The sequence below is a fragment of the Typopeltis vanoorti genome, chromosome 14 (assembly GCF_054136105.1).
Source record: "Typopeltis vanoorti isolate ZY-2024b chromosome 14, IOZ_Tvanoo_1.0, whole genome shotgun sequence".
Taxonomy (NCBI): Eukaryota; Metazoa; Arthropoda; class Arachnida; order Uropygi; family Thelyphonidae; genus Typopeltis; species Typopeltis vanoorti.
Genome location: NC_143562.1, coordinates 63,083,768 through 63,097,070, shown reverse-complemented (window position 1 = coordinate 63,097,070; position 13,303 = coordinate 63,083,768). Strand labels below are relative to the sequence as shown.

Below are 13,303 nucleotides of genomic sequence, written 5' to 3'. Positions count from 1 at the left end.
AAGAAACAGAGATTGATGAAATACAGGTTAGTTTTAAGAACAATGCTGGCAAAAACATGAAAAGACAGAACTAGAAATCTGCTTCTTCCTATCATGGATTTTAAGCCAGGTCGCCTGTTCCGATCTCATGCCATCGCTTTCTTGATCTCCCAATTCTTCTTTTTGCATTTATTTTATACCTGTATAGTATTTTTGACACTCTGCTATTGTCCATTCGATTCAGATGTTTCTATTTTTGTTTTAGGTTTAAAACCAGTTTTATTTATTTTGTTTACAGAGTAAATAAATATGGAAATTAGGAATGGCTGAAACTTCTAGTGCTGCTGCTTCTAAATTCCCACTTAAAGTGTTTTAACATGCAAAAAGTATCAAGAAAAAGAGGAATATCAACAAGATTGTATAAAACGAAGATTGAGAAGAAAAGACCAAGATCAGGTCTCACACTGAAAGAAATGGAGAGAGAGAGAGAGAGAGAGAGAAAATCGATAAAATTTAGAAAAAAAGAAACGAATTGGAACAGGATTTATGAATAAAGGATATGGAAGGACAGAAAGATACAAAGAGCGATGATCCTTCTTACCTGACAGATTATCTTTTGAAATAGTTGTTATTGATGTGATGACGAGTAACGGTACCTTCAAAGAGATAAGGGTTAACTATGCCGAACAAAACAAAAGTTCCACAAACACCAGGTTGATTCAGAATCGCAATTATACGATTTTCATCAAGTAGTGTATATTCTCAGTGTCCTAGTACACACTATGCCTATAGATTTACACGAGCTGACAACTTGTGAATGTTGCTTCGTCACTCATCTTCTGGAAAATTCTCTTGAAATTGGTGCAGAGTTTTAAAACCGGATTTCTGTCGTAATCTCCTTCAAATTTCATGCAAAGTAAACGTGGGAAGTTGCATTTAAATTTTCATTCTTTAAGAATACATTTCAAGGAAACGTCTTCCACATAGATTTTTCCAAATGTACCACTGGTTGCGCTACAGCAATAATATTTCTCACTGAATATTAGTCTAGTGCCTCTTCGGGAGACTAAAACAGTACTCTTCAAATTTGTCCTGAGGATGGTAAATGTGCTTACGAGTTGGGAATCAGATTCGAAATTCTCCTGCAGCTGTTTTCAAAACGTTTTTCGTGCGAAAATCCGTATGAAAGTAGGCGATAGGAAGACACTTACTAAGGCTTACATACAACACTCAGCACAATGAATGCAATGATACTGAGGAATTATGGTGATGATGATAGTAGTGACAAAAACATGAAAACAAGCTAAAATATCTGTGTATGGGAAAGCAGAACTGTGTCCTGAACTTTACTCTGTAAATATCGCTATTAAGTTAAAAACTTGTTTTCAATAAACGTAAATTTTCGATTTTAAAACTTTTGACGTTAGCGTGGCATAATTAATACAACAGATTAATTAAGGTAATGAATTAATTTTGTGCGCCGTAGCATAATTAATTAATATCAAATTGTAAACGTTCCTGATGCCAAAGACTATAAATGAATATTGGACTTAAAAACAAACAAGCCAAACTTGGTTCTGAACCGATTACATTAAGGTTTGATAAAGATATTGAATATCTGATACCAGAAATTCAGTATCTTTATCATTTAAGCTAATCAGAGAGCCACAAGCATGGACCGATTCAGCAGACAATGGAGAGAGATTAACACTATTTTACAATTATTTCATTATCATTCAATAAATTTTAAAGGAAATGCCGCTCATCAACCTTCAAAATTTAATTCGGATGTTGGGAGTTTACACATTATTACACACGTATATATCATAATAATAATGTTAATAATGAAACTAATTCTCTAATTCTAAAAAATCAACAAACTAACTCTGTAATCACCATGATGGACTAGTTCATAGACTGCTCGACTTCCGGTTATTCCTCACCAAATACCGTGTTTCAAAATTAAGCTCAAAATTTCTATTTTGGACTCGATTCTATGCTGGAATATGTTGGGGAAATTATTTGGATTCATGTAGCTTTAGAACATGTTCTGAGAACGACAGCCTGCTTTAAACCAGTATATACGATGAACTCAGCCTGCGGTAGAGATTAATCAAGCCTAATCCAAGGTGAAAATCTAATGGACGAACGATGATGGCGACAGTCTCCTTTAAATTAGGAAGCAGGAGACCATCAGCAACAGTGCAGATGTAAAATGTAGGGTTACAAATTCTGTTTAGAATTCTTGCTATCAATCATCATAACAATCAGTATGTAACACCAAATGTGGTTGCAATGGCGTTATTCGCTAGTTCAATGACCCAGTGATCATTACCGTGGGGGTTTGGATGAAAATATATCGTCCATATCCTAGAACCGATAGAGGAAGAACAACTATCTTATTTAATTTATATTATAAGATAAGAAGCCAGGTTACTTAGTAACGACAGGTCTTTCGGGACCAATATTTTAATTTTCCATTAATTATTATTAATGGAATTATTCATTCGACTACTTTTAATCAATTATTAATCATTCTTATTGATATTATTTGATTATGACCATATTACCATATGACTATTTGCTCATACACGGCACTGATATGCTATAGGTCTTGTAACCTTTCGTGTGTGGATAAAAGAAAAAAAAAATTATTAGGTCTTCCCCCCAAATCAGGGAAGTAATGTAATCAACTACTAATGCGGAAAACCCATTTAAAAACAGTGATTATTTCACCTTATATTTGTGTTTTTATTTGTTTTTATCAGATCTGGAAACCCTTCTCTGGTCGAATATGGAATTCTTTTCAGGCCATTTCAGGCCTCCAATAAGCAGTGGTCGCACACAGGGCAATAAAATCCATCTCCAACCTAAACACATGTACAAGTGACGTGTGTATGCTAGTAATGCGAAATATAAAAGATCGCTAAAAAAAAAAAGTAAACATTTTCTATGATCTCAGGAGCGTTAGTGATACTATGTTATAGTCTTGGCTTCGTACTTTCACCTACGCATCATGTAATTAGACTCCGGACAGGTTTCAAAAACCTCCTATCTCTTCCTGCCATGACTAGAATATCGAATAGAAAAAAATGACTATGTAAACAGGGCCAATGCGCAGGAATTGGCCACCAGTGAGGGAGGGCAGATAGACGTATTGTTCACAGTGTTCGTCTCTAGTACAGTACATAAAAATTCAAACTAAATGCTCACGTAGCATCAGCGTCTCAAGGTGACATTTCCTTGGAAGGATTCAAATCACGTTTGTAATCTTATAGGAGCGGTAGATAGGTAGGTAGGTTCTGCTGTATATATCTAGAGCCTATATATATATAGACTTGTTTTTATTTCACTACAAAACGTATGTGCAGTAATAGTATAAAAGCTACTGTAGAAAAAATGGGATCTAACCTTTTAAACTTTTGTCTCTAGATTCCGCCTTTGAACAGTGACTAATGCTCTCTCTCGTTCTCCCCGTTGTGTGTGTGTGTGTGTGTGTGTGTGTGTGTGTGTGTGTGTGTGTGTGTGTGTGTGTTACATCACCCTATGATTAACTCTTTCGCCGTATTCTAAGGTTTTATCCGGAAAGTGACACTATTACTGAGTTTCAAAGTCACGTTTTTTTTTCTTTTTTAAAACTCCAGGCCGAACTTAAAGGCCTTGTTAAGTATTCCCTTCACACCTTACACCTTAGTTTGACAGTTATTGCCGACAGTGGTCTGACGTGAGATTAGAAGTAGCGCTTGTGAAACTCTCTTTGACTATATTTTGTTGTCTCCTGCTGTCATTTTCTCTTGTGTGTTTCTTGCTTTTTTTTTTGCAGAGATCGTAAAAAAAAAGATCATTATCGTCAATAAATACAAAAAATATTAAACTAAAAATGAAAGACAGTCGCATTCCTTAATGATAAAAAAGTTTAAGTACATCGTGACTTATAAATACATTTAAGACGACTCATCTGTCGTGTGTGTGTTCTGTTTTAACATTCCACAGCAGGTGAAAGCAGACCACTGATGAATCTGGAATGAGCCGAAATAAAAAAAACGAAAGAAGACAGATATAGAAGACCATGAGTATGAACGTTCCATATATAAGTATCTGAGTGCATGATGGATCAATACCCGTCTAGATAAAAGAGGAATCCTCTATATAAAATCAACAACTTCCGTAACTATCTTTGTTACATGGACCAGAAGACAAAGGAATGACAATCTCACCTTATTATGTTAATTATCAAAAGTTCTTACCATTCTGATCCGGAAAAAAACACCCAGATATATTAGGAGAATTGGCTTCATTTATATATATAAGGAAAGATCCAACACGCCTCGAACTATGACGATAAAATGGAACAGGAGTGAAATTATCTGTTTGTTTTCTGCTATCTTCAACGTGATTCTCAGCATATATACGCTGTTCCTTGGAATGGTATTCAGTTCTCGAGTCGCATATTCTTCAACTGAATCGATGACTTCCAATCTCGTTCCTTTCAGAAGACTCTTCATCTGGAAACAAAACTTGGTGGGTACCAAATAACTCTTTCTTGATCGAAAAATATAATCAACACGCTCCTGGTCTTCGAATGAACTTATTTGGGGATCATCTTCTGTCCTGAAATAGCGGAATGAATTTTAATACCGCGTGGAGACTTCAAATTCTCAATTTTTAACTGTCACGTCGTTTGTACTCGATATCGACTGGATCAAGAATAATTTTCCAATGCCTGCTCGACTATTATGGATGTCTGTACATCTGTTTTTATCAACTTACACACAAAATTTAATGCATACGTGTTGCTCCTTTAAAGTTCATGTGTAGAAATGTGGGAGAAAGAGGATAACAACAATGTCAAAACCTGATTAGATCACAGCAAGAAGATAAATGACAAGTGAGCAATACGAGTATGACTTTAGTTTGGAATCAGCCCTTGTATATTATATAATTTAAAAATGTAATAAGAAGATGATTAATACATGGAGAATTAACTAGTTCATCTACGTGACAACGAACTAAGGTTTATATTCCTGAACTCTGGGTGAATGGATTTTATTGAAATTCAAAAATTTGGAACAAGTACAAAAATATGTTGACCCATCTCAAACAAAGAAACAAAACATAATAAAATGAAATATCGCAATAATTTGTTTCTATTTGGATAGAATTTAATAAAAGTTGACATATGGGATGTAAACTAGAATATATCCACATATTTATTTTTGGTTTTAAGTGGATCATTTGTAACGTAAAAATTCTGTAAAATAAAATTGTTCGCAATACAATACAAGCCAAGCTCGTAGACAGCCATAAACATCGTATTGCATGTATAATTTTTCCATTAAAATGGCCCTATCGGAACAAAATTAAATTGATTTCGATAAATTTTATTATTAAAATTTCATAATATTTCACATAAAGCTCCCAAATACCAAATTTCATTAAACTGCATCCTGGATGTAATTTTTATTATCATTTTGAATCGTCTTGCTAATGTTAAAAATAAATAAAAATTAATTAAATATATAAATAAAAATTAATAAACATAGTAAACATCCTCAGTCTAACCACGGTACTAAAGTATAGGTTTACAACATTGCGTGGATGGGAGTTACATAAAAAATGAATAAATAATATATAGGGAAAAAAGCATGATAACTTGATTAAATAAAAATATTCCCCCCCCCTCCTCCTTAAGGAGAGGACAAATTAAAATGTGTCTGTCCATATATATTAATTATTAGCGTCAGTGTCTCCAAAATTTTACATTGGTGCTGCTCGATTTTTTCCGTATAATATTTTTGCGGCCCATCACGTATACATATGAGTACATGTACGTATGAAGTTTGATTATTTAAATTAGTATAAATATACTAATAATACGTAAAAACGTTATATTTTTACTGGCATCTGATATCGGTTAGGGAATGGACACATGTTATTGTGTATTTTTGTGTGCATGCTATTAAAATAACTAAACAACAGTTACATATTTCTGTCCTTTAATTTTATTTCTTTTTTATAGTTTCGATTTTTTTCTTATCGGCATCTCACATGAGATTTGAATTTGTATATTTTCTGATGACGTGTTAATTTTTTCCAATAAACGGTACCGAGCCGTGGACCATATATTTCGGGGAAAGCTAATCTAGAGAAAAATATCGATTAATCTGAACAGAAGATGAGATAAGATTGATCTTTTAAGATCAATCAGCTGAGTTATGCGTATCAGTTGTAAACAATTCTTTGGATATGTCCATGGCTCCTTAAGTACTTAAAAGAATGAGTAAATAAAACCATAAAAGCTTACTGTTCCATTGTCAATGTTATAGAGGCGTCAAAAAATGTGAAAGATGCAAAATCTGTGCATGGCTAATATTTATTTCATACATTCAAGACAACTATGAAAATGAATTGTATTTGGGGCCTTCTTAAACTAATGCAAAGAATCGAAATAAAAACTGTAAGCAGAGTTCCAGGAGAAACGATGCTCGATGTGCTATATTCTTCGCTCATTCCCACACTGTTCAGAATTTCTGACTATGCCCATCACGTACTTCCTAGAAACTAAGAGGGACACCAAAATTCTGAGAGTAATCATAAAAAAGAACAAGAATAGAACTTCGAAGCACATGGAATGCATGGAACTTGCTAACCACTTTTTCATTTTAACATCTGTCTCCCGCTTCAGCGAACCACCCATCCTGTAGTTAACGGTGCACTCGATATGAACTTTTAAGTAAGAAAGACATAAATAGGAAGTCGAAAAGGGCCATGCGGCAAAAATGTCAGTACAAACCACTCGACTATTTGTTTACCTAAGGACATGCACAGGTGCGCTCTGTTTCCGGGCCGTATGTCGCGAGTTCCGGCGCCCAGCAGGAGCAGATATTCTTCATCTCCCTTTCTCTTTAGACCATCCCCGCCCACGTGCAACTTCCCAGGGATGTTAAGTAAATAGAACTGGTACAACACGCTTGCCTGGAGCTGCGACAGAAAATAGAAGTTACTAAAGGTGGGGAGACACAGAACTACATGTGTTGATTGGTAACCGCCGGCTGACTGCTGCCTAATTCCCCGTCAAGTTTTATTAGCTGCGTGGATAAGACGACGTAGACACTATTGGCCATACAGAATAGCCCCCGGAGCTGTTCGCCAATTTTAGAGGCAACAATAAACAGATGACGCGAAAGTCAATTGCTAAGTTGGCTACCAAACTGCATGAGTGCGCATGCGCACACATATAAACAAATTACGAGAAGTTTAGGACTAGTAAAAGCCTCCTGCTAGGGGGATAATAGAACTATTAATTATACCAGGCATAAAGTCCTTCCGCTTTTTCCCAGATATCCTTATAACGATAAGAGCAGACATCCTTCTTCTCTTCTTCTTTTTTTTTATTTTTTTATATTTTTATAATTCAACCTTTCACCGGTATGTTACAGGCACTTATAATCTTTTATTATATTAAATATCATAATGAAAGTTGAAAAAATTAGCCAACGATGAAACATCTTCCCCGACTACATCAAGATAATAGCACAAAGTAAGGCAGTATATGCAACTGCTAATTAGGAAGCTTCTTCAGTGCAAAATGGACAGTCCGTAGCAAAAACATAAATCAACCTTAAAGATGATATTTCATTTCTGCTCAAATCAACTACAAAAAATACATGTAAAAGAAAGACTACAATCCTGGAACACCATTGTCAAGAGATTAATATCATTCTTCAAAAATGTGCAGACCATCCAAGTTCCTACGTAAAAATAGCTCCTGGATACTTTTCGTTATTCAATATACCAGAATATATTGACAGCGACTTATAAAGCGTAGACCATAGACCTCAAATGTCCCCTGTTCCGAAAAAACAACGAATGATGCAATCACAAATAGGGAACTGTATTCTCAATTTACAGTATGTGTCTCTGCATTAATCAACATTGATTATTTCACCATGCAGTTCCGTCAGTAAGAAAGAATGTCATAATTTTTCTCAGAAAAATTTCAAATAAATTTTGTTTCGATTACGTTAAAGCAGCTAAGGCTATAAAGCAATTATTAGGTCACTTAACTGCGAATATTCTCAGGTCGATTTGTCTGTTTTATAGGATTAAAAACCCGAGTTACTGTGGGGAGGGGGGGAAACCCTAACATCTCCATAAGAGACAGCTAACCGATCTTCAAATGAAAAACTCTTACAAAGTTTCTTCTTCTTATATAAAAGTGGAACTTAGATCGTTCCAATCGAATGTTACATGTTCTTACGACTTAGCTAAGAAGGTTCAGAATAAATTTTGATACTTCAAACCATCCGAGTACTGAGGTAAGACATCAAAATAATTTCTATTCCTTCACGAATTAGCCTCATCATCATCTATCAACTGTAAGCCATTTTTGTTTTCTGAATTATAGATTAGAGGAACAAACAATTTTGTTTTTGTTTTTGCTTTTGCATAATGACATAATGGGATTCCACGCGATATGTAGTGGCAAACAGTGGAATATGTTCCACAGATTAAAATAAATAAATAAAAACAAGAATAATCTGCAGGACCGCAAAAACAACGCAATATTAGGTAGTGTGAAAGGTACTTCGTAATTTCAGAAGTATTTAATCGCAGAGAATAGATATTGCCTAGATCGCTTCAGATTTAAGAAACTGGTAAAGATGAATAGTACTTTACACAATAACAAGGGAAAACTGTTTCATCTAGCAGTAAGGGAAAACTGTTTCATCTAGCAATCAGAGAAACAGATGGTCTGATTTCGCAACAATACTAGCGATATGCGACTACTTCTGAATTTCGTTTTGTTCGGTCAATCATGCACGTAGATGGTTTTGATCGCTAGCGTTTTATTCTCCTCAAAATATGCTACAACATAGATTTTAATATTTCCTCCCATCTCCCTTTTAATCATTAATTGCAGAACTCTCTTGATGTTTTAACATATGCATTAATCTCGAAACTTATGATTTTTCATCTTTATTAAATTTAATTTTGTTGTCTTTTTTAGCAATATAAATTATTATTAAAGCTAAAGAAATAAAAATCTGGTATTTTAAATTTTAAACTTCACATTTAAATTATTTTTTTTTTTAAATGAAAAACCAAGTAGAGTAACCGACTACTCAGTTTTTTTTCGAAAATTATATAGCAAAGACTTGATAATATTCACTGTTTAGGCAGTTATCTATCTATAACAATTATCCTTTCATATAGCGTAGCAATGTGACACGATTTTTTTATTTTAGTTTTATTTTCATCTTGAGAACTATTCCACCTTATATAATTACAGGTGGATATTTTTGATAACTTCAGTTATTTCGTCACATGTAGATATCTTCTGCAAAATCAATTGGATTTCTGTTGTTGACAGTCTCGACTAGTACCTGCATGCATGTCTTTGTATCTTTTTTTGAAATAATGCAGTGAAAATTTAAACAGTAGTCGGCAAAATATTAAATATCGATCCGTAGCTTCATATTGATCTGCCAAGATTTTTACTTGCCAAATGTGCCTTTGATCTTCCCACTGTGTACACAACTTCTGTCGTTTCACCTAACCTATTCCTTTAATCTAAAGTGGAAATTGGAATTTTGTCTGCGCGCGACCAATCTATTTCGAAGAACTGCCGACCATGCGTAGGTAAGAAATATTTCAGAACTGTAGCGTAATTACTAATGTAGAGAGTGAATTAAAGTTCTTCAGGTATCCTAGCAGTGAATGAAATATCTACAACAAGTAGACTTGCACAATCATGATGAAAATGAATCAAGAAAAAAAACAGCATGATGAATTGCTAAGCCATCCAAACAGATCTAGTAGTAACATATTTCGAATGGATATTATGAGAATTATAAGTACGCGACTCATCATAATACAATGAGAAACCTTTAATTTGAATTAGCGAGGATTAAAAAAAAAACTATGCCTAGCTCTTGTTAGGAGAACGAAAAATAAGAAAGCCTACAAGAAAAGATGTCGCTAAACACATCACCGCATTGAAATTTACCGAATGAGAATTGCTTAGATAATTATTTACTTAAATATCTGAGTAGGAATTCATTTAGATTTTTTTAACTAACTACTTCATCATAATGCATTCACTTTTCATTATAAAGAGATAACTTATAAAAATTATGTACCACAGAAAGACTTTCACAAACATCATTACAGACTACTGGTTACGAAACGGAGATGCTATCTACCCCTCCACTGACTGGAAATTGAGGATGGTACTAAGTTTGATCTCAAATAGTAGTCGTAGTTTCTCACCAGTTTGGTGAGAAACTACGACTACTACAGTTAAATCGGCCTCGTGAACACACATACATATACAGACATTTTCTCCCAAAGACAGGTCGTCTAAGCGATTCCAACTTTAAGCTTTTAAAGTTGGAGTCGACTTTTGCGACTTTAAGCAAGTCGCACCATGTAAATAGCGGACCCTGTACCAAGCGGGATAACGCGAGGAAGAAGAGAAGAAGAGTTTATCACCAAACTATGAAGAGTTAAATTTGATTAAATTTCCTTTATTTCTTAAATAACAGACCATCATCTCATCTCCCTCTCTGGCAAGGCTGTCTGCCTGTCTTACATGATGAAAAACCGGATTTCCGGGGTGGAAAGAGGAGGATAAAACCGGGCTACTTTTATGAGATCAGCTAACTCGCCTTTAGGTGCAAAACACTTTTTAAAGGACTTTCACCTGAAAGTGAGGTAGCTGGTCGCGGACAGAATTCAAACACAGATCTTTCCAAATCAAGGATATTGTCGTTCTCTGAATTCTGGAGAACGACAATAGATATGAATAAAAAAAATCTCTAGCACTGTTCCTCCGTGCCATAAAGCAATGTCAAGTGTATATAAATATGCCCAGGAGAGCTCAATATCATAAACTCTCAGCATCTTCGAAAATTTTTATGATATACCTTCTTTTTTCCCCCCTATTCATAATTATATGTATTTCCTCTTGGTCTAAATTTCTTGGGCAGTTGGTAAGATTTTCAATCCCCATCTCCCCCAAAAAAATCTTACCTTAGAGCAAGAGCAAACACACTTTATTGACAGAACATAGTACATTGTGGCCTGAGTTTCTACTGTTTAGGAAAGGATCGCCTAGATCTAGTGGGATAATCCCCCGCGACCGTTCTGTTATTCATCACCAGAAAGCGAATATAAACACCTGGAGGAAATATATGATAGCCAGATGTAAAGTATAAGACTGGGGAGAAGGGATCTGGATCAGTGTGCAATTTGAATCATAAAAAGGAATTTCTTTATTATAATTAGGAAAGGAAAATTCTCTGATCATAAAGCATTCTAAACAAAAAGCTGCTTTTTTTTTTAATTTTGCAAAGAAGCATCCTCAGCTTGAGGGAGGGGGGGGAGGTCTGTCTAGAGAAAGGAAAACAGATATCCACGTTAAATAAGTGATAAGGAGCATCTTGAATAATGTCGAACTTGAGCACTTGAAAACACGACACTTTTGAAGGGAGACATATCAAGAATGATGTTGTGTCATATCACAAAGAAATCAGAGCAGCGCTTAGAAAAAATTTAAAATTTTGAATTTCTCTGATTAGAAACACAACCGAAAACTTAAGCATACTTAAATATTTGAACATTATTCAAAAGAATTCCAAAATTTTCTGGACAGAACCTAATAATTGATTTCGCTTACTATTTCGAAATATGTTTAACATGGATATTATAATCGATAATTATTAAAAGTTTAGATAATAATATCTACAATTTAAACTACAGATATATGTGATAAATATAGCAGAAGTTAGTAATTCTGGTAATGGTAATATGATTTTCATGTCTCTTTAGTCCTTCAATGTAACATATAGAGCAATGATTGTTCCGTGAATTTAAAGCATTTCTTCAAGAAAAGGCCGCTTTAACATAACGAAATCATTCTTTATTAATTCGGACAATTTAAGATATAATTTTAACAGTGATTCCTTAAAAAAAAAGGAAAAAAACATGGAAAGTTCCATGTTTAGTTTCTAGAGTAAGGTTTCCAGATTATCTGACCCTTAACCTATCCACGGTACTAGTACGAATGTCTTCTTCATGATGTGCCACGAGGAAGACAGTTTTCCATGCCACTGTAAACCACAGAGGCCCTGCGCTATCTTTATTAAAGAAATTTTCCTTCCCCACTTCAGAATTAGGCCTTGCTGCCTCTAGGACTTCACGTATGGCTATCAGCGTACCACTGGGTGGGTACTTGATACCGATTACGATAGGCTTTAATGTTGCAGCATTCTGTCGATGGACCTGCATTATAAGAATTTAAACATGTTTCCTCCCAACATCAATGAATCAGGGATGGAACTTCCCCCTACCTGGATTTGAATATACAAATTTAATCAAGATAAGAATCATTGATTTGCCGACCCGACCTCATACAGTTCAGAGAAGAAGTGATGATAAGAACTGTAAAACAAGCAGTCAAAGTATAGAAGCTTTGGCTCATGTTGCGCAGTGTTGTTATGGCATACATGGAGTATGTATCAGGAGGCACAATGCAATAGTGAGGGATAAGAACAGGTTAAAAACCAAAGGTTGGATAACAGCAGTTGACCTCACCATTGGACTAACGCAGCACTGATGAAGCCTAACCTGTAAAGAGGGGGAGATGAGTCAATCCTTACTGACGTACAGGTAGTGAGTTCTGGGGGACTACTCACTGCCCTGCATCATAAGAAAGCTGCATTCTATGCTGAAACACAAGACTAGGCGCGTCAACTTCAAGAAGAAGAAGAAGAATACCATATGATACATCCGGAACTGTATCCTTTAGAGATGTATGGTGTCAGCAACGTTATATGGATTTACTAAGCTCTTGACTTTCTCAGGCTGATTTCAAGCTACATTTTTGGTGTGCTTGCTGGTCACACTGGAGGAGTGGCGAACTTACCTGAGAATGACTTCTCTATAATCCAGGTCTGGAGTTGGATAGCAAAGATTTTTTTGGACGTAAGCCTTTTCTGGGCCTTACATGTGGGCCACACTATTATTATTATTACGATTATCGGTAGTAATAGTGGATACTACTGATATTATAACGGTGTCTTCATGAAGTCATAAGACTTATCGCGGGATACCTTCCAATGACACGCTAACCATTATTCACGCAATACGTCTCCTTAAATTCATTCACTGACGAAGCACTCGTAGCCCTGTGTAGCACTGATTTCAACGAGAAGGTATAAAAAATAAAATAAAATAATCATAGTAGTATAAGGTAGAACATTTTATACCATCACGTGATTCGTTCTATTTTTAAAATAAGCATAAGATGAACGCGAAGTAG

The 13,303-nt window shown here is 35.0% G+C and overlaps 1 protein-coding gene across 1 annotated transcript in view; it reads right to left on the bottom strand.

The window, feature by feature from the left end:
- Positions 1-12,270, bottom strand: part of LOC150099542 (uncharacterized) — a 219,378-nt gene extending 207,108 nt beyond the window's left edge. The window contains exons 1-2 of the mRNA XM_090403454.1: positions 12,026-12,270; positions 6,792-6,866 (exon numbers count right to left, since the gene is read on the bottom strand). Coding sequence (XP_090259580.1) covers positions 6,792-6,866; positions 12,026-12,270 — 320 coding nt within the window. The remainder of the gene's footprint in view (positions 1-6,791; positions 6,867-12,025) is intronic.
- Between the last annotated feature and the right edge of the window lie 1,033 nt (positions 12,271-13,303).